The sequence below is a fragment of the Mirounga angustirostris genome, unplaced genomic scaffold (genome assembly GCF_029215605.1).
Source record: "Mirounga angustirostris isolate CCGP_5_RB_7025 unplaced genomic scaffold, mMirAng1.0.hap1 SCAF_11, whole genome shotgun sequence".
Classification (NCBI taxonomy): Eukaryota; Metazoa; Chordata; class Mammalia; order Carnivora; family Phocidae; genus Mirounga; species Mirounga angustirostris.
The window spans coordinates 111,599,859-111,624,126 of NW_026991719.1; the positions used below are offsets into that span (position 1 = coordinate 111,599,859).

Sequence of the window (24,268 nt, forward strand, 5' to 3'; positions counted from 1 at the left end):
TCTGGGGTGATGGCTCGCTCGGGCCTCGGGTCCGGGACCTGTGTTGGGCGGAACTCTTTAGGATCCGTTTGGGATTGAAAAGTGTTCTGCCGGATTTGCAGGATTAGATGCGGGCATTTTGAACGGATCCGTGAGGATTGCTCGCAGGGCCCCGCGTCCTCTCGGCCGTGCGGGGAGCTGACGCCTGCAGAGAGGAGGGAGCGGGGTCTGGGAGGAAGAGCCCGAGGCTGGCAGGGCCGCGGGGAGCCGAGCAGCGGCCCAGGCGCCGCCGCCGCCGCCGCCTCCCTGGGCTGCCCTCCTCCCTGCTGCCGAGCAGCTTGGCTCCGGGAGCTGCCACTGGCGCCGCGCCCGAGCCCTGCGTCCCTTGCCCTGAAAGCCCCCCTCTCTCTCGCCTGCACCCGTCGCCTCACTGCTCGAAGCCACCACACCTGTCCAGAGGCCCTGACCCGCTTGTCCCCCGCCCCCCAGCGGGACTTTCGCCCATGGCCCCGGGGACCCAGCGGCCGCGGACTCTGGTCCCCGGCAGGAGGGGAGCTGTTTCTTCCCAGGCTCCCAGTGAAGGTCGTGCGGGCGCGGCGCCCGTGGCCAGCCAGGCTCGGGCGGCAGCCGGGACCCGGCCTCCAGGCCCTGGTGGCACCGCGCGGCTGTCCCCCCCGCCCCCCGCGCCCCCCGGAGCCTCGGCGGCAGCGCGCTCCCCCCCCGCCCCGCCCCGCCCCACGGGGCTCATCTGCGCTGCCCGCTTGCCCCCGCAGGTCCCTCCAGCTACAAGGTGGGCACCATGACCGAGAAGTTCGACTGCCACTACTGCAGGGACTCCCTGCAGGGCAAGAAGTACGTGCAGAAGGATGGCCACCACTGCTGCCTGAAGTGCTTCGACAAGTTCTGCGCCAACACCTGTGTGGAGTGCCGGAAGCCCATCGGCGCGGACTCCAAGGTAAGGCGGCTGGCAGGGGGGTGGCGCAGAGGGGCTGGAGGCCCTGCCCCCCCCCCCCCCCCCGCCAGTCTGAGGGTCTCCAGAGGCCCTTGCTCGGGACCCCTCCTCGGCGTCGCTCACGTGACTCGCTCACAAGACCGCTCCCCGCCCGGCGTCCCAGGTGTGAGGGACCGTGGGCTCGCGGCCGTCCGCCCCCCCCGTCCCCCTCCCCCCCCCCCCCCCCCGGCCGCACCGTCTCTGCCAGCGGCCCGTCCCCTTCCGCTTGGTCTCCAGGAGGTGCACTACAAGAACCGCTACTGGCACGAGACCTGCTTCCGCTGCGCCAAGTGCCTTCACCCCTTGGCCAACGAGACCTTTGTGGCCAAGGACAACAAGATCCTGTGCAACAAGTGCGCCACCCGGGAGGACTCCCCCAAGTGCAAGGGGTGCTTCAAGCCGATCGTGGCAGGTAGTGTCCCCTCTCCCCCGCCCCCCCCCGGGCAGCCAGGGAGGAGGCCCCACGGGCGGAGGGGGTGCCGGGGGCTCGCGGCGGTGGCGCGATGCTGCCGCGAGCCGCGCTTAGGTTTAGCGTATATACGCACGCATGTATATAGCCGTGTATCTGCGTACGCATATACGCTCGCACACACGCACACACGCGGCAGCTAAAGGACACTGGAGAGCGCGGTCTGTGGCAAGAGAAAGAAGTGAAAAGTATGTAGCGCTTTCTCATTTGGGTAGAGTGAGTGAGCAAAGCATGCGACCTCCTCCGGGTGCAATTCTGGGCCAGGCCAGGTCCGCCAAGGCCGTGGGGGGCGGGGCGGGGCTTCAGGCACCGAATCCTGGCACGTGACCGCCGCCAGGGTCCCCTCCCCTGACAGAAGCTGGGTCGGCAGCACCCCAGTAGGACGGTGGACAGAGGCCCCCCGCGGGGAGGGTCTTTGGAAGCGTGAGGCCAACGACTGCAGGGCCTGCATTCCCTCCCCTCTGGAGGGCCCGGGCGGGGGGGAGTGGATGCAGCCCCCCCTGCAGGGCACCGTCAGTGGGGCTATCGGTCCTGCTTCCCCCCCGCCCACCGCAGGAGATCAAAACGTGGAGTACAAGAAGACCGTCTGGCACAAAGACTGCTTCACCTGCAGCAACTGCAAGCAAGTCATCGGGACTGGAAGCTTCTTCCCTAAAGGGGAGGACTTCTACTGCGTGACTTGCCACGAGACCAAATTCGCCAAGCACTGCGTCAAGTGCAACAAGGTACGTGGTCAGGGGAGTTCTGCGCCGACCGTTGTTTCTAGAAGCACTTGCACACACACCGTCCCGCTCCATCCTCCCGACAGCCCTGCGACGTAGGAATTCCTGGTCTCGGGTTGCAGATGAGGATTGCAGATGAGGAGACCGTGGCAGGGGAAAGCGGCGCCCGGCGCCCGGCGCCCGGGCCACATCGGCCACATTGGCTGGCCGGCCGGCCGAGGGCGCGCTCACTCCGGCCCCCCCCCCCCCCCCCGGGCTCTAGAGGCCCGCCTCCGCCGCCTAGTTGCCCTGCGGGACCTCACGCGGGGGCTCGCCTTCTCTGGGCCTCGGTGTCTTCATCTGTAACCCGGGGCCGCTAGTCGCCCCTGCCTCCCATGGCCGCTGTGGCGATGAGATGAGATAACGTATACCAAAGCGCCCAGCTCGGTGCCTGGCACGTAGTAGGCCTTCAGCGAAGTGGTTGTTGACTCTGAATCCGGTGCTCCGCTCCCTGGTCTAGGCCATCACATCCGGAGGAATCACTTACCAGGACCAGCCCTGGCACGCCGAGTGCTTTGTGTGTGTCACGTGCTCTAAGAAGCTGGCCGGGCAGCGCTTCACCGCCGTCGAGGACCAGTACTACTGCGTGGATTGCTACAAGAACTTTGTGGCCAAGAAGTGTGCCGGCTGCAAGAACCCCATCACCGGTAGGCTGAAGAGTCCTTGCTAAGTCCGCCGGGCTAGGTCTCGCGCATGGTAACCATCTCGCATTCTCCTACGTCGTCGGTTTCATCCACAAAGGCCCCAGAGAATGTCCTCTCCCCCTGCCATGGTGGTCCCGAAGGCCCCCCGGGGCCCCCGATAGTTTGGATTCTCCCTCAGGCCAGCTTAGCCTCTGCCATACAGCACACCTCCTGACTGCTGCTGACTAACTAACGACGCTGCCGGAGTTCACGAGCCTGAGACCCACGGCCACGGCCACGGGCGGGCAGGCAGGCAGGCACCGCACGCGCGCGCGCACGCGCGGGGAGGGGAGCGGTGGGAAGGGGCGGGGTCCGGCGGGGCAGGGAGAGGACGGGGGGGGGGGGGCGGCGTTGGGGGGGGTTGGGGGGGAGCGGCAGGCTAGCTGAGCGGTAGCTGCGATCAGAAGCAGAGCTGATCACTTCATTTCTCATCTCGCGGCCGCGATCCACGTGCCCCGGGCCCTTTCCCCGCCTCCAATTTTCCCATCTCCCCGGGGAGCCTTGAAATGTACATTTGAGAAGACTTTTGCCATCCTCAGGGAAAAGGACTGTGTCAAGAGTGAGCCACCCAGTCTCTAAAGCTAGGAAGCCCCCAGTGTGCCACGGGAAACGCTTGCCTCTCACCCTGTTTCCCAGCGCCAACCTCCGGGGCAGGCATCCGGGTGGAGAGAGGACTTGTCCCTCGTGGGTGGTGGTTCTTTATAGAAAAAATCGAAGCTTAGCAGCTCCTCGAGGCCCGGTAAGTGCACACCCCACGAACAGCCCAAGTTTGCCTCCTGGTGGCCACTTTGATGCCATGGCCCTGACCTAAATCAAAGAAACTGGTTATGCTGGGAGGTCGGTGCGCGTCACAGGGGCGATAGCCGTGGCAGGGGCGTGCGGGGCGTGCGGGCTCGGGGCCTGGAGAGCCGGAGCAGGGTGGCGGCGGCGGGGGCGGGGGGGGGCGGGGCGGGGGGGGGTGGCGGCCGGTGCGTGGAGGTTGGGGGGGCGGCGCCGGGCCGACGCGGGCCCCCCCGCCCCGCGCGCCTGTCGGCTCCGTGAGCGGCCGGGCGGCGGCCTGCCTCCCGCCGGGCCCGCTCAGCCGGCTCGTCCGTGTGCTCTCGCTGTCTCCGCAGGGTTTGGTAAAGGCTCCAGTGTGGTGGCCTATGAAGGACAATCCTGGCACGACTACTGCTTCCACTGCAAAAAGTGCTCCGTGAATCTGGCCAACAAGCGCTTTGTCTTCCACGAGGAGCAGGTGTACTGCCCCGACTGTGCCAAAAAGCTGTAAAGCGACAGGGGCTCCTGTCCTGTACAATGGAATCGAGTCTTGTTCTCCGCGCCCTCCGCCCCCCTCGGGCCAGAGCGGCCTCCCCCCCCCACCCCCCCCGCAGCGCTCCTGCTGCCGCTGCCCCCATCTCACGGTGTCCCTCCCCGGAGGGCGCCCGTCACCGCGCTAGTGACCGCACTAGGCCGCAGCCGCCGGCTTCGGTCCCCCCGCGAGGACACCCGCACGTAGCTAGAGCCGCTCTTCCGCATGCTTGTCCCGGCCGCCGTCCAGCTGCTTAGGGACGCGAGCGAGACGCCCCGGCGCGGGGCCCCCGCTGAGCTGCGTCTCGCCGCTCAGCCGGGTCCCGCCGCGTGTCCCCCCCCCCCCGTCCCCCCCGGGGACCATCGCGTCCCCGGGACCCGCGAGAGTTGCAGCGGCTGCCCATGACTTCCGTGAGCAGACAGCGAGCTTAGCGAAATGCATGGTTGAACTTCCTCATCAGGATCTCCCTTCCGTTCTTTTGTGCTTTCAAACGACTAACACGAATTTCCAGAAAGTTAACATTTGAACTTTAGCTGTAAGTCCCTCTAAACTGACCTCCCCGCCCCCCCGCCCCAGTACTAACCTCCATTTCCCCGTGTGGCGTGTTTTCTGAACGTTCCTACTTCCGAGCGTGGAACGTGCAGGCAGACCCGAGAGAACGAACCTGTTTCACAGGAACGTTGTCACAGCGAATCCTTCTGGAAGCTTAACAAGACTAACCCAGCTGCCCTTTCTCTGTTTTGTTTTGTTGTTGTTGTTGTTTTAACGATTTTGTTTTAACGAATAGTAACAGTTTATGGGTTTGGAGACTTGCATGTCGATATTTTCACGCCCTCAAAGGTTCCTGCAGTTTTGAAATTCATCCCACAAACACTCGAGAGGGGTAGCTGAGCAGGCGCCAGGGCGGCCACGGCCACGGCCACACTAGGACGTCTCCGAACGGGGCCGAGCTGAATCCCTTGTCATGCGGGAGCTGTCTGCTCCTGGTCCCTGTCGGTGAACAGGCCCGCCCAGTCCCGCCTCTTGTGGCTCTTCGGACTGTCCCTCAGAGCTTAGCTGGACCTCTGGGGGAGCGGCGGCCACCCTCCCGGGCGGAACCGGAGCCCCACGTAGTGCTTCCCTGAGCTGCAGGCTGCCCTCCCTCCTGTACTCTCATCGACGTTGTTCTAGGCCGTAGCGTAACGGGACAGCATCACGAGTAAAACCGTACTGCCAGTGCATAGGACGTTCTCGTAGGAGTGGTCTCATTGCTACCTTGTGTCATTCGCTATTATCCTCTACCGTTTCAGTGTATCCTTACAGAAATAAAGCAGCGTATAAATAACTCGCCTGGGCCTTTCACTTCTGCCGCCGGGGTTGCCCTCAGGGGACGCGACTCATCCCAGAACCCCAGTGACGGTTTTCCTCCCTCCAAGCACGGGCTCCGTTCAGTGCGGTTGCACAGAACAGAGGAATTCTAAGCAAGATAAAACCTGTAAGAGCACTTGGATCCAGTTAAAAACAAAACCCCACTCTGACCCAAAAGAAGCATTTGGCAGATGCTCACATCCCTTCAAAAGGGCATCGGTTTTCTTTGGCCAGGGGAAGGGAATGGCCGCTGGAGGGGGTCAGAGGATCACGGGCCCCATTTGGTCGGCTGCCCCTTCCCTGTGCCCTCCGGAGTGCGGATCCGCTGCTGTCAACCGCTGCGCCAACCGCCCCCCCTCCCCCACCGCCGGCCCGGGTCGCCGGGAGAAACTCGCTCCCCCTGGTGGCCGGCCCGAGGAGAGGGCGACGGTCTGAGGAGCATTGGGGCCACAGGCAGGGACCCTTTGGTGCTAACGTGGACCTGACCGTGTTAGCAGGCAATCAAAACCTGTCAGCAAGAAACCATGGGCATTTCTGTGAACAGGTGACATCCCCTTGTGTCTGTCTCCCTAGAGAAAGGAGCAGTTAAAACCACGAAAAGTGGTCATCTGGGGCCCCAAGGGAGCAGGGGCGGGGTGGGGAGTTGGGGTGGCACCCCTCTGCTTCCCAAGGGAGCTGGCTGGGTTACGGAGATGGCGGCAAGGGACAGAGCCCAGAGAGAACAAGCCTGGGCTGGAGTGGGGACTTCTTCAGGCCGCCGCCGCCTCCTCACTGAGCTGGTGCTTGCCCCCCGCCCCCCCAGTCCCCTGACTGGTCCCAGCCCCTTCCTTCCCCAGCTGCCCCCATCTGCCCTAGATTCTACGCTCGTCCTCCATCCTGTGCCACCCTTCGGCCTTCCGATCCCACTAGGCCTGCAAGACTCCAGCCCACGGCAGGCCCGGGGTCTGCTGCGAAAATGCTGCCCCACGACCACGGCCATGGGCGCCGCACAAGCCCCGCCCGGCCCAGCACACGCCCCTTGCCCTGGCCTCCTGGCAGGCCGCCGCCTCCCCGCTCCTGCCCGGGGAAACCGGGCTGGCTCGATGGCGAACCCTCACAGCCCCCGCTGACGGCACTCCCGCCCCGTTTTGCAGATGCGAATGCGGAAGGTCCGCGAGGTCTGCCAGGGGCCATTGTGACCAGGCATTGCCACAGGAATGGTGAGCCCCCGCGGCAGGGGCAGTGGGGGCCGCACCACAATGAGGAAACCATCAGGTCCCTGCTCAGTACTCAGTCTGCAGAGTGACTAAGACACAGGAGGAAGGAGGGGCGATTTCTAGTTAGCAACTTGGCATCAGAGAACCCTGCTCTCCCTGGTAATTACGGGGATCAGAATATCAAGAACATCCCTACCTGTGGGTCACAGGGTGGGTCCTGGAGCGGACGGCCTGGGGTCAAATCCCAGCTGCTCAGCCCCTCAGTAGGCCCCCGAGGCCACAGGCAAGCTTACCTGACCTCTCGGAGCTGCCTCCCTCGCCTGTCAGAGACAGAATTCCGACCTCCCAGAATCACATGCAGATCACATAGTACGACGCGCGCTTAGCGGGGCGACTGTCACCCAGGAAAAGCACTCGATAAACGTTGGCAAATTTACTTGTACCTCCAGCACCAAAGGTAGTCTGTTACCTGCCACGCAAGCCACAGGACCCTTCCCACTCGCGAAGCAGGATGGGGTGTTGGCTTTACGATCAGACTTGAATTTGAGCATCAGCTCTGCCTCTTCCTAGTTGTACGAGGTTGAACGAGCGCCAATCTGCACCGATCTGTGTCCTCCTAGGTAAAAATGAATACCCACCCTCACAGGGCTTAAAAAGATGACTACTAATATAGTCCCTGGCACACGGCACGTGTAAATGTAACTATAGTTACTGCGGGACTTGGGGAACCCCTGGACACACCCATCCAGGAACACTGCAACAGCAAGGCGGCCTCTTCCAGGGCCTGCTTCCACAAACCAGGCCTGCATGGCCCCGGGGGGCGGGGGCCCCAAAGGGCCACCGGGAATGGGCCCCTGATGGAATGTGGCGGCCAGCCTGCCTCCAGGCTTCTGCGGCCGATTTCTGCCTCACCTCCTGATCTGGCTCTCGCCACAAGGAGGGATTCCTCGGGACTAAAAGGGGACTCCGAGATGATAGCACAGTCGCATGGAAACGCAAGCCAAGGGGCGCCTGGGTGGCTCAGTCGGGGAAGCGTCTGGCTTCGGCTCAGGTCATGATCTCGGGGTCCTGGGATCGAGCCCCGCGTCGGGCCCCCTGCTCCGTAGGGAAGCCTGCTTCTCCCCTCTGCCTCTGCCTCTCCCCCCTGCTTGTGCTCTCTCGCTCTCAAATAAATCAATCTTAAAAAAAAGAAAAAGAAAAAGAAAACGCAAGCCACGTCCCAGAGCAAGCTCACTGCCACCTCAGCGAAGACTCAGGACTTGCAGTCCCCGTCTGGCATAGCGCCCGGCGGCGGCGGCCAGAGGGCGGGACTGTCCCAAGGCTTCGTACCTGCGCGAGATGACGCGGGCGCAGGAAACGGGCTCCCACACAGAACCCACTGGCAGAAGCTAGGGGCCTGTCCCTCAGGGGCAGAGACCCCAAGAAACTGCCCAGAGAGGAAAGAACACGTGAGGCAACCAAGGTGTCCTGTACCCACCCCCCCCACCAGGTTCCAGGGCACCGGCCCAGAGAGAGGAGGGGGGCTCGGCCAGGGTGCACCACCCGGGAGCTGTGGGCGCGTTGCGGGTGGTGCGCGCGCCCCGGGGCATCCTGGGGGGGGCAGCTGCAGCAGCTGGACCCACAACGTGGAAGGCCAAGTGGGGCCGGGCGCCACCGTTCTCCTCGGCACCAGACCCCAAAGACGGGATAAACGGGGACCTCGCCCGACGAAAACAAAACCGAGCAAAACAGAACATGTGTCCCAGGTCTCCGGGTGGGACACTGAACACCTGCAGTAGGTCAGAACACGGGGTCAGCCACGCACGGGAAAGGGGAGGTCCGGAGATGTGCACGGTCACAGCCCCGTCGCGGCCCGAGCGCACACGCAGACTTCTCCTCCGTGCCAGGCACTGAGTGAGGCCCCTAAAAGGGCTGGGGAGAGGTGTGGGGAGTGACTGCTTAAAGGGGGCGGGTGTTTTGAGGGTGATGAAAATGTTCTGGAACCAGATACAGGTGGTGAATATGGATTTCACCACAGTTAAAAGCTTTCTCAAAGATTTTTTTTTTTTTTATTTACTTAGAACACATGAGCAGGGGGGAGGGTCAGAGGGGACACGGGGCTCGATCCCAGGACCCCGGAATCGTGACCTGAGCCGAAGGCAGACGCTTCACTGACGGCGCCGCCCAGGCGGCCCAACAGAAGAAGACTTTACAGTCACGGCCTCAGGGAGAAGCGAAGAGCCACGGCCGGCAAGGCTAACGAGCACCGAGACGGGCACAGAATGCCAAGGCTCGCACCTCGGCGCCCCACGAGTGGAGCTCTGCCACGTCACCGGGAGCTGCAGGCGGGCAGCGGAGGATCTGCTCGCCTTCCACGGAACTTGCCACTTGCCTCCGTTCAAAGCCTGGTTACCTATTAGGGACCCCTTTACAGCACCAGCAGCGAGCAGTACGTGTTTTGTGATGAGAATGAAAAAGAAAACTTGCTTTATCTGCAAAGTTTATTTTACAGAGCACACATACAAATGCGGGTGTAACAGTGTTCCAACATGTGACATTTGTGCAGAAAAATACCAGAAACTCATTTGTCAGGATGACTGTCTCTGCCTTCTATACGAAAGAGCTAGTGTATAAAAACAGTTTTCAACTCTAAGGCACCAAGCTCTAATCCTCAACGGTACAGTCCTCTGAACGGCCAAGAACTAAGGGATCAGAAAGAATTCCTTCCTTTCACTAATCCAAGGCTGGTGGCTAGAAAGGAACACAGGCCTGCCTGAAAGTCGTTGTGATTCACCAGAAAACCCATCAGGGGTAGGGGTTTGTGCACTCAAGTCTTAGTCGATGGTGTGTATAAGCAGAATTTGACGGATTTCAGGAAACCTATCCTGTGTGTGCGCGGACGTGTATGCACGGGCAGACGTGCGTGCACGCCTATCTAGCACGGGGACCAAAGAATGGCACTGCTTCTGTGCTCACTCGCAGCCAGTGGCTAGGGAAAGGCAAGCAGCTCTGGGCCCGCACCCCAAAGCGCAGGCCTGGCGGGCACGAGGACCCAAAGACGACCTGCTGCCAACACCCAGGGGAATGGCATGTGCCCCGCCGGACAGCAGCCAGATACTGCTTTAGGTACAATAAAACCACTGCACAGTTTTGGAAATAAACCCCCAAGGTGCACTTCAACAAAGTAACACTGATGAGCACGGCAGGCGCTAACACTGTCCCGAGGGCACACTTTCTAGGACCTGGAGCATCTCGGGGTGCCAGGGCCTGTGCACTCGGGTGATGGCAGAGTTAAAAACATGCAGACGTAATGGTAACATGTGACGTACTACATTTTGCAACCTCCTGATTATTAGAAACAAGCCAGCAGAGCTCTTGTGAGCAATCCCGAGTCCCTCGCACACCCCATACGGCCTCTACGAGATCGAACGTCTGTTCTGAATTGCTGAAGTAAGGTACCTGTTAAACGGGATAAGCAGTACTTTGAGAGAGAAAATTCCCCCTCGGCTTAGAAACTCAAGAGTGACCACTGCTGGGCGCGCTCACACACCCCGGCCGGAAAACAAGAACGAGACAGTGGAGGTTTTTACAGGAAAACAAAAATGACTCTTTACTCAGAGCCCTTGCTGTTGGCAAGAGTCAAGATGATAACCTGCTTCTGAGCATTAAGGTGACATTAAGGTGTCTGTCTGATGTTTTCCCTGTTTTTGATGGTCATTTTGGTAGTCAGAGGCACAAAATTTAGGGGGTCTGGAAGTTGAGATCCAGAGTAGATGACGAATTCTCTTCTGGGCTGCGCGAAGTTTACAGATCTGACCGGAGGGAAAAAGAAAAAGAACAGTAGAGAAGATGCTGGTCTTACTGCCACTGGGCCCCAGCCTCTCTTTGTGGTGGGCCCGGGACCTTCCGCAACGCCCCCCCTCCCTGACCCAACGTTGCTGACACACTGGTGCCCCCAGGACCCCAACCCCCAAACAGGCCCAAGCTGTCTCTCAATTTCAAAGAAAGCTTCTTAAAAGAAAGAAGAGGAAAGGCCTTTTGGTTTTGGAAAGTCAGGCTGGGAGACTAAGTCCAAAGGGCTGACTAACCCTGTGCCCTAAATGATTATCTGCATGCTAGAAAGCAGTTGGTGGATCAGGGGGGCTGACGAGAACCTACTTTGTGTATCTGGTAGGAAACGCAGGGCATCAAAACTAGAATCAAGTCATTTACTCTCTCAAAACCAACTTAATGGAAGACCCTTTGATACCAAACTAGCCTTCAGACCCACCACCGTCTCCCTACTTGCCTCAAAGTTACAGGGTGCCAAGAAGGCCCTGGAAGAGCCATAAGCAGGAGGGTTCATGGCCAACTGCCTTTCAAGCAACGTAAAAACAGGAGGAGGCCTTACCCGATGGAGCAGGAACAGATTTGCTTTTCTTGTTGTGTAAAGGCAACGGGGGACTCTGGTGGAATGTCATGGAACCTTTCAGATGGTATTTTCGGCTATCAGGAGGGATACTGGACATAAGGGACTCTGCCTCATTTCTGATGTCAATAATTTTGTCACAGATCCACTCCTGTGCCTCTGGATATAAACTCTTGGAGGGTCCCACGGTGTTACAGGTTTCACTTGCCTTTCTGGTTTTTGTTGCTCGGCTCGTCATTCTTTTGCTGGACGATCTGGTAAGAGATGCCTGGGTTAGAATCCTGACTATCCCCAAACCAAGGTTTTGTCCTGAAAGCAGCTTTATCCTTAAACGAAGGATAAGGAACTTCTCCTTCAGAATCCTAGCATGGGAAGGCGGGAAGGGAGCCTGGAGATCACAGACCACACTGGTTTCCAAATTGTGTCCTGCCAAGTTCCAGGGTTCAGCAAACACTAAGCAAGGCCAGGAGCAGCTGAGCACACAGGGCTCCAGAAGCCCCGTCCCCACTTCACGCAGATCCAGGACTCGGGCGGAACCGTGGAGGGAGGACGGACACGGCTCTCCCCGCTCCAGGGCTCGGTCCAGCCCGTCACTGCGCCTCTCGGCCCCTCATGTTCCCGTGGGCCTTGGAGGTTCATATCTTTTTAAGCAACCCCCAGGGAGCCTTCCTAAGAACCTATTCCCACTCTTCCGACCTAACTTCTGACCCTCAGTTTCCCCGTATGTAAAATGACATCCATACTGAAGTCAGGGTTGCAATGAGCATCAGAATAGGCAACATCAAACACCGGGTACGAAGCAGTCACTCAATGCCCACCCCCCCCCCGGCCCCCGCCAGGTTTTATGAGCAAATGCTAACCAGTGGGCACAAAAGCACAGCTTAGAGCCGGATGTATCTGGTTTGAATGTGGGCTCTGCCCTATCACAACGGCATGTTGGGCAAATAAGGCCCGTCATCTCTCCGTGCCTCAGTTTCCTCGTCTGTAAAAGTGAAGATGATAGCCCTTACCTAGTAAGGCTGCTGTGGGGATCAGTTTATTTCTGGGAGTACTTGACACCGTGCTTGGTACAAACTAAGAGCTCAGTCAATAATGTGGTGTAGGACTCCCACCAAGTTTATTCTGATAAACTCGCTGAGTGACTCACCTGGTACCCTTTGCCTGAGCCAAAGGGTCTTTCGCACTTTTTTGTCTGAAGTTTTTCATGTCGCCATTAAAAAATGTTTTTGTCTCTCTATGGACTTGGCCAGAAGTGGCGTCTAAAAACACCAGCTTGGGAGTGTTCTTCTTCATGTTTTTAAAATGTGTTTTGAGTTTTGTGGATGAATCCATGCCATTTATAAAGGCTTGGAAAACAAAAGGAAGAAGATTAAAACTGGAGTTTTGACAACGAAGGCAACAGAAGGCGAAGGCTGTGATGGTGGTGGGCCAGGGCACAGCGGCCGCCTACAGGCAGGGAGGGCCATGCAGCGGGATGGTGGGGTGCAGGGTGCCGCCCAGCGCACGGGCCTGCTCCGGCCTCAAAGCACGAAGGGGCCACCTCTGAGGAACCTGCCCTCCTTCCTCTGCCAGGCAAGAGTGGCAGGCCAGACGGCAGCGGGCAGCGGGCTGCTTACCCCTCCTCCCGACTCTTCTTCTAGCCTCGATTCTAGTTGCTGCCTCCTGCCTGCACCTGGCCCTGCTCCGCCTGCTCTGTTCTCGCCGCATCTGGGCCAACCAGCCGGCAGCCGTGTCACCGTGTGCTCCTCCGTTTCGCCACGGGCTCCCTTGAGGCGAGGTCCCCTCCCCTCTGTGTCCTTGCTGCCCCAGTAGAGGGCCTGACTTGCATGTTCGTTTCCGTTTGTGGGGTAAAGAGTGCCTCGTACTGCTGCACAGAGCAGTTCCCACCCAGGAGGGACTCAGCCAGGCATCTCAGACAGCTGGGACGGTTCTCTCCGGGAGCTGGAAAGCGGCAGTCCGCCTGCGGTCGGTCACGGGTGCCGTACAAGGCCGGGAGCCAGGACGTGCTCGTAAGCCTCGCATCCGGGTGAGAGGTACTACCTACAGCCTAACAGCACAAGCTGTACAAGAATAACGGTCGCCACCGTAGTGGGCTTTCCCGAGAGTTGCCTATGCGTCAGGTACTGTTCTTAGGACGACGTGGATCACCCCATTGCAATCTCGTGCTACCCTAGGAGGACCACATTCGCTTCCCCTTTTTCAGGTAGGGAAACTGAGTACAGAGAGCTTCAGTAAGGTGCCCAAAGCCACACAGCTCAGAAGCAGAGGAGCCCCTAGATGAACCCAGACAGTCCAACTCCTACATGGTGACTAACAGAACTCAAAAGGCAAGCAAACCTGATGGACGCAGGTCATCAAAGGAACCGTCGTCACTTTCCGACTCGTCCTCGTCGTCCGCCTCGTCCTCCTCGTATGTGTTATCAACAAATGGTTCTGCAGCCTAGGATGAGAAAAGAAGTCACGATTACATCTAATATTCCATCAGCCTGACTTGGCTATTTCAAAGAAAACAGGCTTCATGCTGGACTGACTGATGGCTATTTTTCATCATTTCAATTAAGAGGTAAAGAAAATCTAACCTCTTGGGCCCCAAGACTCCAGGGGACAGAACAGGTGGCCCTAGTTGTGTCTTTCAGTTAGGGAAAGACACTCCAAGAATGAAAGACTTCCCCGAGTGGGAGCCATGGTTGGCATGGGGTCTCTGCCTGCTCAGAGTCCGAACTAAGCCAACGTAGGGCCAACTGATGGAACAGCTAAAAAAAAAAAAAAAAAAAAATTCTTGGCTGCCTCTTGAGGGGAAACTTCTCAGGCCAGCAGGCTAAATGAGCTTTCAGGTGGTGACTCGCTGCATTTTCCAGAAATGACATTTGTATTCTAAATTGTCATGATATGAATGACCACACTGGGGAACTGGAAAGAGCTAAAATACCAGTCTGGTAGCACAAAGGGTAAAGGGCATAGAATTTGGAGGGAAGAGGCCTTAGAGGCATGAGATGCCTCAAAAGACAGGATGCTGGGGTAAGCAAATACTTGTGAGATCGACCCCCAAAAAGCACTTACCATAAAGGAAAAAAACTGCTCAATCTGATTTCATGAAAATGAACTTCTGTCCATCAAAAGGCATTATACGAGAGTATGAGGCAAACCACAGCAATACCACTACACATGTACAGGGCCCATAAGCAGAGGGGGGAAAACAACACATCAGTAAAAAGGAGGCCAGCCACCAAACAGAAACATGGACGAAGGACTTGACAAGGCACTTCACCAAAGCAGATCTCCAAATGGCCAAAAAGCAGATGAAAAGGCACTCGAGTTCATCAATCATCAAAAACTACTGATCAACTCGGTAGTGTGCGAATTAGGAACTTCTATGCAACAGCAGACCGCGCGTTAAGACAGGCTGCGAACTGGCGGAAGATAGATGCAGCACAAACAAGCAAGGAAGTAGCAGCATCCAGAACAGCTGAAGAACCACAAGTGAGTGAGAAAAAGACAAGTATCAACCCAAAGGCTTTGGGCACAGACCCGAACAAGCATCTCACACAAGAAAAAACAGGACAGCTACTTAAGGATAGAATGTGCTCCTCCACCTCTTTCATAATCAGGGACATGCGAGCGAGATGCTTGAGTTACCACCAGACTGGCAAAAATGGCAAAGTCGGCAAGAAGGTGAAGCGACAGGATTTCTTACGCACTGCTGGTGGGGACACATAGACTACCTTTGAGGCATTTGAATCTGTCTTTCTTGTCCGCTTCATAATTTCCTCAATTCTCTATTTAAAGGGAAATAAAAATTCAAACATGAATACAGATTTAAAAAAAAACCAGCGGTCCCGAAGAAGTTGATTACTTCCATTTTCCACAAGCAGATGCATCAGAACTGCTCCCAAGCCACGGATTTCACCACCTTGAGACCTCGAGGCGGCTGCCGCGGTCCTCCCAACCCCAGTGTCCGCCATCCAGGAAACATCTGGAGGGGTAGCAGCTAAACCAGCCATCTTAACCCCGAAATCCAATTACCTTTCACTCCTACTAATTTTGTAGACTTAGAAATTCATGACTTAGAAGCACATACTATTGCAAACCAGTTAAGACTTTTTAACGTTTTAGTCTGAACAGACCATGACTGAAGCGGATATTAATGAAAAGAATGCACCCCAATGATGTGACATTGTCAGAAGTCTGTGGCTGCAAAGAGTACACACACGGGAGGGAAAGAATGTTCTCCCTGGTGCACACCTGGCCTCCTCAGGGTGACTTATCTCCCAACAGAGAGGCCTTGCAGCCTGGACTGGGGCCTCCTCTGACCCCAGACAAGCCAAATGAGTTGCAAAGTGAGGTCCCACCTTACAAACGGCCTGCACCTCGGCCTTTGAGAGAAGCCTGCACCTGCTGCTCCCTCCCACTCAGCTGCTGCAATTTCCAGCCCAGTCCAGAAGAAACTAACTTCTACCAACCACTCCCATGACCGGAGTGATTCTGTTCAAAGGAGCTTTGTTCCCAGGGGTTTGTGATATTGAGGTGTCACTGTACTGGTCACCAGTGGTCCGTGATGGACAGGTGAGGTCAATAAGAGAGACCCTTCTACGTAGGAAGGGTGAGATCCTTGGATAAGGAAGAAGAGAGTTGCAGTGGGAAAACTACCAGAGGCTAGCACACCGCTTACTTGTGACTCTGAAGAACACGTTTTAAAATCATGTGCCCAACATTATATTCGAAACGAACCGAACTCCCAAAACAGAAAGAGTACCTTTTTTCTCTCTAATCTCTCCTGCAAATTCTGTAACATAATTCTCTCCTGTTCCTTCTTGCGTTTTTCAGCCTCCTCCTGAGCTTTTATTTTGGCGGCCCCTTTCTAGAAAATTTGCATAAAAATACCACTTACTCTCAATATATGAGTGATAACTGAGAACAACAGCTGAAAAAGTTAAATAAAGGTTATCCAGCATAAAAGAATGTAACCTTCAGATTGACAGTACCTATACGCACGACATTCATAAATTCTCAGTTTTCAAAACATTAGCTAAAAATGCACAAAACCAGCCTAACCATCGTCGAGGATTTAGAAGCCATGTCAGTCCCCTCCAGGACCTCAGGGTCACCATTCCAGCACAGGGGTCATCAGGCCACTACAGTTCCAAAGTCAGTGATTATGTAGCTATCCATTACCACAGCAACAGGGGCCAAAAGTCTTACACCTTTCAAAAGCACTGGGAGGATCCTTAAAGGTAGCTTCCCGAGGAATGCAAATGCACACAACCACTTATGCGACATACAACTGATTTTATTAAGTGATACACTAAAACTGGAATATTAAGTAGGCTGTGTTAGTAATTCAAGCTGAGTGGAGTCTGAGCTCAGTTTGTGGATTTATTTACCAGATGATCTGAATTTGCATGGGTGAGACATTCTTACTGAGGAACTGGAGGACTTTAAACTTTTAAAGGCAATCGTAATTTTTATCGTCTCTGTTCAGGGGGTATGTGGACTGCAGCTGTGAGCGCCACCAAAAAGCGCAGGATTGGGAAAACACACAGGACATTTAATCTGTGCGAGCAATGGGACTTCCTGAAACCAAGCTGCAATGTTTATAAAGACAAAATAAAGAACTACTAATTTATAATTCTCAGCTTTCTGCTTCTGTTTCACTTGGAAAATATTCTAGGATTTTGCCAAGGGTGGCTGGCCATGACCTGCAGCAGCACTGGGTAGCAGCTAGACTATAATGGAAAACTGCAGCCAGAGAAGGCTGCATCTGTTCACCATCTTTCTTGGAGAAACAGATTTTTTGCCTTGGGTTTCAAATGAATTTTAGAATCTGGTTCTCAACCCCTGATAAAGTAGAGAGCCAGCAAACCTGTAGTAGCACTTTCTGGTCTTCTGGATCTGGACATCCTTTCTTTATTTCCTTCTGTTGCTGCCCATCTTCCAGTTTCAAGAATTCTTCTTGTTGGCCTTCCACAGCTTTCCCTGCTACGTCCTTTGTTTTGCTAATGACACAGCACATTTAAACAGCCCTTAGTATTTGTCTCAGTCTCTACCATATACAGCTTGCAGTCGTACGTGCATTTTTTTTAAGTCATCTCTACGTCCAACATGGGGCTCGAATTCCTAACCCCAAGATCAAGAGTCGCATGCTCCACCAACTGAGGCAGCCAGGTGCCCCCGTACATGCATTTTTTTTTAAAGATTTTTATTTATTTGACAGAGCGAGAGAGCGAGATTCACTTACTTATTTTAGAGAGAAAGAGTGCACCGCACACGTGCGCACAGGACTTGGGGGGAGGGACAGAGGGAGAAGGAGAGAGAGAGAATCCCAAGCAGGCTCCACGCTCAGCACGAAGCCCAACGCGAGGCTGAGATCTGACCTGAGCTGAAACCAAGAGTCAGATGCTCAACCAATTGAGCCACCCAGGTGCCCCTGTACATGCATTTTTACAGTGAAACCACTTATATATAGGAACACAACTTATACTTACACCAGACTCACCACATTTGCTATGTTACTGCACAGAATTTACACAATTTCACCTTTTTATTTATTTTTTCAGATTTTATTTATTTAGGGGCGCCCAGGTCATGATCAGGGAGTCCCGGGGTCGAGCCCCACATCGGGCTCCCTGCTCGGCAGGGGGTCTGCTTCTCCCTCTGACCCTCTCCCCTCTCGTGCTAACTCTCCCTCTCCAATAAAATCTTAAAGATTTTAGAGTGCACAAGCACCTGTGCAAGTGGGAGGCAGAGGGAGAAGGAAAGCAGCAGACTCCCCGCTGAGCCTGAAGCAGGGCTCAACTCGGGGCTTGATGCAGGGCCTGATCCAACGACCCCGAGATCATGACCCGAGTTGAAACCAGGAGTCAGACGCTCAACCGACTGAGCCACCCAGGCACCCCAATGTTACCCTTTTTAAATGGGGGAAACTAGCTCTTGGTAGTAGAAAAAGATTTTGATCAATTAGTGGGCTACTCTGCATTTTAAAAGGAGAGGAAAAAATGGCACTCCTTAACTGTTAAACGCATGGGGCCCTCCAAAAGGCCTCATTATACACATGTTCACACCCAATCTCACACATGATAATTTAAAGGAGGATCCAGTGGTGCCCAGAGGGAAGCCCATCCACAATGACCAGTACGCAGGGCTTTTAAAATGTTAAATGAGGGGCGCCTGGGTGGCTCAGCCGTTAAGCGTCTGCCTTCGGCTCAGGTCATGATCCCGGGGTCCTGGAATCAAGCCCCGCATCGGGCTCCCTGCTCGGCGGGAAGCCTGCTTCTCCCTCTCCCACTCCCCCTGCTTGTGTTCCCTCTCTTGCTGTGTCTCTGTCAAATGAATAAATAAAATGTTTAAAATACATAAATAAAATAAAATAAAATGTTAAATGAGCTGTTTACACGAAGCAATGATGTTCTTCAAGTTAACATGTTTTTGCTATTCACAACATCCCTTCTTTCTTCCAAACCCATATAAAGTGTACTGAAAGCATGTGACTGCATTTCAAACACTTAATACTTTCAAACAAACTCAGGACTGTAGTTATTCGGTGCGGGCAGTGGACAGAGGTTTGTATTCCAGGGCCCTAAATCAAGTAAGCTTCAAGACTGAGGGTCCGGAAACCTTGCGATGGAGTTAGAATGAACCCAAGTGTACATGAGGTTTGCTGCCCACGGAAAGCCTTCCGGGAAGGACTGAGGAGATTGAGGTGTCACAAAAGTCACTGGAAAGCACCCCGAGCAAAACATGAATGAGGAAGTACACTTTCAAGGTTTACAAATTCTAAAGTTCCAAAAGACTTCTGAAACAAAGAAAGGGGCTGAGCCCAGTGAATGCCAACAGAAACGGCCTGGCGTGATCACTCGGATGTTCCTGCGGAGATATGGTACCCTGACCCAAGTGCTGGCCTCCTCATGCATCTTTTCGCACGATGCATGGCTACCACAGACGACTACACCCTCTCTCTACAGACCAGCGTCCTCTCTGCTGGAGATGCTTTCCCCATTTGTTTCGAAGGCAACGAGTCATTTCTGATTCACACTGAAGAAAAAGTCAGTTACTCTTCGATTATCTATAGTACATCTAACCTGAAGGTACATTTTGACTTTCAAAATCTGGGCCCCGGCCAAGACTGAGTGTATAGGAAGAGTGGGTTTGTGCTGACCTTTGCCCCCTTTCCTTTTGTATTCTTTCTTCAGTTTCTCTTTGTTCGCGAGCAAGCCGTCGTTTTTCTGCCAAAATTTTTGTTGCCTCCTTGGCATTCATAGTCCCTGGTGTGCTTTTATTACTAGACTCTAGTTGAAATTAACACGGAAAACAGTTAGCTTAGGGAACTTAACACCCTTAAGTCCAATAAAGAGATGCGAGACAACCAACAACGTTAAAAACCCAAACAATATGCACACGGTCTACAATTTACAAATAACTAGCAATCTAGAAGTAGGTGATTACAAAACAGGTTTGGTTCAAAACCCCAACCCCACTCCCAATAACAGAATTAGTAGTTTGTCTCTTTTTAACAACTACTTGCTCCAAAATGAAATAATGTACTCCCACTCTGGCTTAGCCGTTTTGAGAGATACTTGACTAAACTGATCTTATGGGGAAAAGGATTAAAATACACTGAATATAGAGGAAGACAAACTTATGAAGTATAGAAAGTCTATAAGAAGTATATAAAATACATAAAGTCTATATGAAAGTATACAAAGTCTATATGAAGTATACAAATACCTGACTAAACAAAAATATATCCAGCATGCATTTTGAAATTTGTGCACAATTTTTACTAAATAATTACTACTTAGATGAACACTGGTAATAATATATCTGATTGATCATACAGTGGCTAACTACATAACCAAAGAAACTAAGACATTCAGTAAAATAAGGTGACCACATGGAGGCAGACTGTAATTATTTCAGTCCACATGATGACTATTTTAAATAAATCACATATGACAGGGATCTTAAGACATCAGGAATGAATAATTTATAAGAAAAAGATTATTCCTGTGATCAGAAAAATCACTGTGAAAATCCTTCCAAAAGAAAAATTTATTAGTGTATTTAAAATGTTACGGCCTTGGGGCGCCTGGGTGGCTCAGTCGGTTGGGCATCTGCCTTCGGCTCAGGTCATGATCCCGGGGTCCTAGGATTGAGCCCCGCATCGGGCTCCCTGCTCCACGGGGAGTCTGCTTCTCTCTCCCCTTCTCCCTCTGTGTGTGTGTGCTCTTTTTCTAGTTCTCACTCTCTCTCAAATAAATAAAATCTTTAAAAATAAATAAATAAGTAAGTAAAATGTTATGGCCTTTGTATGGAAATGACCATCAGCTCTCAATGGACACCTGCTCAGCCACAAATGGCCAGATGTGCTCTCTCCAAGGATGGACGACACCTTAGGGCCATTCATGGAACCATCCACTATCAGAGCTGGAAGGGACCCCAGGGATCACCTAGAGCAATGAGCTCATCCAACCAGTACTTTTTTGTTTTTTTTAAGGTTTATTTATTTGAGGGGAGGGGGCAGGCGAAAAGAGAGAATCCCAAGCAAACTCCATGCCGAGCGCAGAGCCTGACACGGGGCTCAATCTCACGACCCTGAGATCACGACCAGAGCCCAAACCAAGAGTCAGATGCTTAACTGACTGTGCCACCCAGGTGCCCCCCAACCAGTACTTTTAACATCAGTTCCAAAAATGGATTTCCCAAAACAACAAGGGGGTGGGGGTGAGTAAGAAGCTCTGGCAAGGAAAAGTAAACAGTGTGTCAATGATTGGTTAAATTCTCTTTATCAAAAGAAGGCTCGCTCCCTGAAGTCCTCAGATTGGGGAATAAAACAAAGGTGACCATTCCCAAACTACCTTAAGATTTTCCATGTTGCCAAAATAAACTTCTTAGTAAAGGAGCTTACCTTCACAGACCATCTGCTTTTGGCTCACAGCCTCGGAGCTGTTAGCAGTTTTAGGCACTCCTTCTCTTTTCTTTCCAAGAGTACCTAATGCATTTTGTGCCAACAGGCTACGGTGAACAGGGATTATTTTATAGGAAAGAGGAGACTGTGACTGTTTTGACATGACGGGTGATGGTGATGGGGGGCGATTCTTTTGCATTTGCCTGCTGGGAAAAAGTAACCGTTAATGGGGGAAAACTGATATGGTTTTGTAATAGATATGTGCTAATTAAGTTTATAATGTGCCATTTCATAAAATATCATGTCTTGATATTATGAAATACTATTTTAGGATGGGGTAAATCCATTTTTAAAAGTTTTTTCCTCTTTATATTTACATTGTAATGTATACTACATTATTTCATTTGTGAAACACTGATGTGAAATTTATCCTGGTAAAATACCTATGAGGAACAGGTGCAAATAAGCCACTTACTTCACAGTGACGGGGGAAGGCGGGCGCCGCGCACTCACAGAAGACGGCCATTTATAACACGGTATGTGTGACACCAGGCGCTTCTTGGTAGCAGGCTTTGAGGCCTGTTTGTCCAGCTCCGATTTCTGAGCAGAGCAAGATCATCAGATTAAGAAATGAGCATTTACTTACTGCAGCTCGCTTTTTTTTTTTTAGACAAAAATACCCTGAATATAATACAATTAGAGCTCCTTAAACTCCCCATTTTCTTTTCAAGCATGAGAATTAGGTACAAATATATTCTTCTTGACTAACCATTCAGATTACAAAATTCAAGGTCACATAAATAATTACCGTAAAACATCTTTCACTTCAAAACCTAATTCTATTTCTAAATCCTGATTAAGAGGTTTGCAGTATTTCTCAAAAAAACTTTTCTTCAGTTTAGAAACAGTTCAAATAACAGTAACTCCCTGCTACTAAAAATGAACTAATATTCCAGCTTTGAGGGGAAACTATACAACAAATATCAGAATTTTAAATAAAGTTATCCTATTTTACTAATTTTATTACAGAATGCTATAAATATTAACAAGTTGCTTATGTTGTGAAACCTAACCTATCATGACCTATACAACTAAATATACAGATTTTAATAGAAAATTTGTCAATAAAGGGCACTTGACAAACCTGTGGAGAGTCGCTCACTTTCACCTGGGAAGATGTTTCCGTGCCCACCTTGGGGGATGCCTCAGGGGACGCTCCCACACTCTCTTTGGGGAGTGCTTTCACACTGGCCTCAGGCGATGCTTCCACCGTGGCCTCGGGTGACAGGCCCACACTAGCCTTGGGAGCCGCTTCCACACTGGCTTCCACACTGGCTTCCACACTGGCCTCAGATGACGCTTCCATGCTCACATCAGGGGATGCATCCAGGCTCACCTCAGGAGATGAGTCCAGGCTCACCTTGGGGGACGGGTCCACGCTTGCCTCGGGGGACGACACGTCCACGCTCACTTCAGGTGACATTTCCATTCTCTCGGGGAGTGCTTCCATACCTGCTTCACGTGACGCCTCCGTGTTCCCCTCAGAGGACTCTTCCACACTCACCTTGGGGGCCGCTTCCACGCTCGCCTCGGGGGCCGCTTCCACCCTCGCCCCGGGGGCCGCTTCCACGCTCGCCCCGGGGGCCGCTTCCACGCTCGCCCCGGGGGCCGCTTCCACGCTCGCCCCGGGGGCCGCTTCCACGCTCGTCTCGGGGGCCGCTTCCACACTCACATGGGGGGCCGTGTCCACCTTCTCCTGGGGAGGCCCTGCCACGGCTGCCTTGCGAAGCACTGTGGTATTCTTCAATTCGTCACTGCTACGGCTACGCAAGGGCATGTTTATATACTGGATTAAAGTACTGTGGGTGCCTGTGGGTGAATGAGGACAGAATGAAATTGCATACGCTCAGAAACCGGACAAGACAGAAATGCACAACGTAACAGTATAAGAACAGGAAGAGAAAAAAGAGAGACTATGTTCATTAGTAAGTTGCAGGAATTACCCACAACACATAAGTGTTTAGTGAAAAGGAACCCAGACAAGGGACAGAAGCATCTCGAAGTTGGTTACTTCAGAAGCGCCACCATTAAGAGGTGTTGTGAAAGCAACAATCCACTACAGATGAAAAGAGGATGCTTCTCCAAAGTTGATGTTTGCAATAAGCCAGTTTTCTTTTAATCATACTATGGTTTTGAATGATTTTCATAACACAAGATATTCAATACTTTTAAAAAGTGATCTAGAACAACTTCACCAGGGCCAGAGATCTTACCATTTCAAGTGATTATGTAAGAAACTCCATATATGGCTATTTTAATGTAAAAAAAAAAAAAAAGAGCACTTTCTCCCCCATACTAAAAACTATAATAAGACATTAATCAGAATGGGCTAGATTTTCAAGGTCTCTTCCATCTTTAACAATCTAAATATTTTTTGCCTAATAAATGGATAAAAATGGTAACACTTAGTACCAGCAGAGGAGGAAAGAAAGTGGATAGTACCAATGTTGAGAACCAGGCAGCCCCACACTGCTGGTGGGGTGTGGATCTGTGTATGCTCCTGGTAGGAGGGATTGGGGCAATAAGGCATCAAAAGCCATTAAAAGGACCTATTTTTTGTTCCCACAATTTTACTTCTAGATCTATTCTTAGGAAAAAACCAGACATGAAAACATGTAATAAGGTTACTTACAGCATTATTGATAATATTGAAACAAAACTATAATCCAAATATTCAACAGGAAATTTAGAAAATACTAAGGCAGTCATTCACAGTAATAATATACAATTTCTAAACATAGAAAATGGTATATATATATATATACTTTTAAAAGAATTTATTTGAGAGAGTGCCTGCACACATGGGGGAGGGGCAGAGGGAGAGGGACAAGGAGAATCCCCGCTGAGTGAGGAACCCAATGCAGGGCTGGATCCCAGGACCCAGAGATCATGACCTGAGCCGAAGTCAGATGCTTAACCAACTGAGCCACCCAGGCGCCCCCAGGAAAACGGTATATATTTAGACAAAAGCAGATCAAAAAAACAAAAACAGGTTATAATCCCATTTTGTGAAGAAAACATATAAACAAAATATTGTTACCAGTGAGTTACTGGGATAATAAGTTACATTTAAAATTTTTTCTACACTAAATATTTATTGCTTGTATAATAAAGAAAAGTATTTTTTAGAAAGTATTTGGTGGTAGCTTTTGTAAGACTTGGTAAATTTGTCACCTCCTCTTTAAATCTGAGTGGTAAACTTT

General features: G+C 52.7%; 2 protein-coding genes across 12 annotated transcripts in view; one reads left to right on the forward strand and one right to left on the reverse strand.

The window, feature by feature from the left end:
- Nucleotides 1-5,498, forward strand: part of FHL1 (four and a half LIM domains 1) — a 61,286-nt gene extending 55,788 nt beyond the window's left edge. For 3 of the 4 annotated variants that reach the window (XM_064574621.1, XM_045883076.3, XM_064574620.1), the window contains 6 exons: nucleotides 753-934; nucleotides 1,208-1,382; nucleotides 1,995-2,164; nucleotides 2,661-2,847; nucleotides 3,423-3,622; nucleotides 3,999-5,498. In XM_064574621.1, coding sequence (XP_064430691.1) covers nucleotides 779-934; nucleotides 1,208-1,382; nucleotides 1,995-2,164; nucleotides 2,661-2,847; nucleotides 3,423-3,622; nucleotides 3,999-4,082 — 972 coding nt within the window. In that variant the 5' untranslated portion in view covers nucleotides 753-778 and the 3' untranslated portion in view covers nucleotides 4,083-5,498. The remainder of the gene's footprint in view (nucleotides 1-752; nucleotides 935-1,207; nucleotides 1,383-1,994; nucleotides 2,165-2,660; nucleotides 2,848-3,422; nucleotides 3,623-3,998) is intronic. The other variant, XM_045883093.3, reaches the window with a different exon arrangement.
- Nucleotides 5,499-9,183: 3,685 nt separating this feature from the next.
- Nucleotides 9,184-24,268, reverse strand: part of MAP7D3 (MAP7 domain containing 3) — a 34,103-nt gene continuing 19,018 nt past the window's right edge. For 2 of the 8 annotated variants that reach the window (XM_045883108.3, XM_045883133.3), the window contains 11 exons: nucleotides 22,150-22,874; nucleotides 21,481-21,605; nucleotides 21,006-21,211; nucleotides 19,257-19,386; nucleotides 16,965-17,097; nucleotides 15,858-15,962; nucleotides 14,827-14,880; nucleotides 13,442-13,544; nucleotides 12,252-12,450; nucleotides 11,087-11,358; nucleotides 9,184-10,508 (listed from right to left, as the gene is read on the reverse strand). In XM_045883108.3, the coding sequence (XP_045739064.2) occupies nucleotides 10,501-10,508; nucleotides 11,087-11,358; nucleotides 12,252-12,450; nucleotides 13,442-13,544; nucleotides 14,827-14,880; nucleotides 15,858-15,962; nucleotides 16,965-17,097; nucleotides 19,257-19,386; nucleotides 21,006-21,211; nucleotides 21,481-21,605; nucleotides 22,150-22,874 (2,060 nt within the window). In that variant the 3' untranslated portion in view covers nucleotides 9,184-10,500. The remainder of the gene's footprint in view (nucleotides 10,509-11,086; nucleotides 11,359-12,251; nucleotides 12,451-13,441; nucleotides 13,545-14,826; nucleotides 14,881-15,857; nucleotides 15,963-16,964; nucleotides 17,098-19,256; nucleotides 19,387-21,005; nucleotides 21,212-21,480; nucleotides 21,606-22,149; nucleotides 22,875-24,268) is intronic. The other 6 variants (XM_045883117.3, XM_045883126.3, XR_010406268.1 and 3 more) reach the window with 6 other exon arrangements.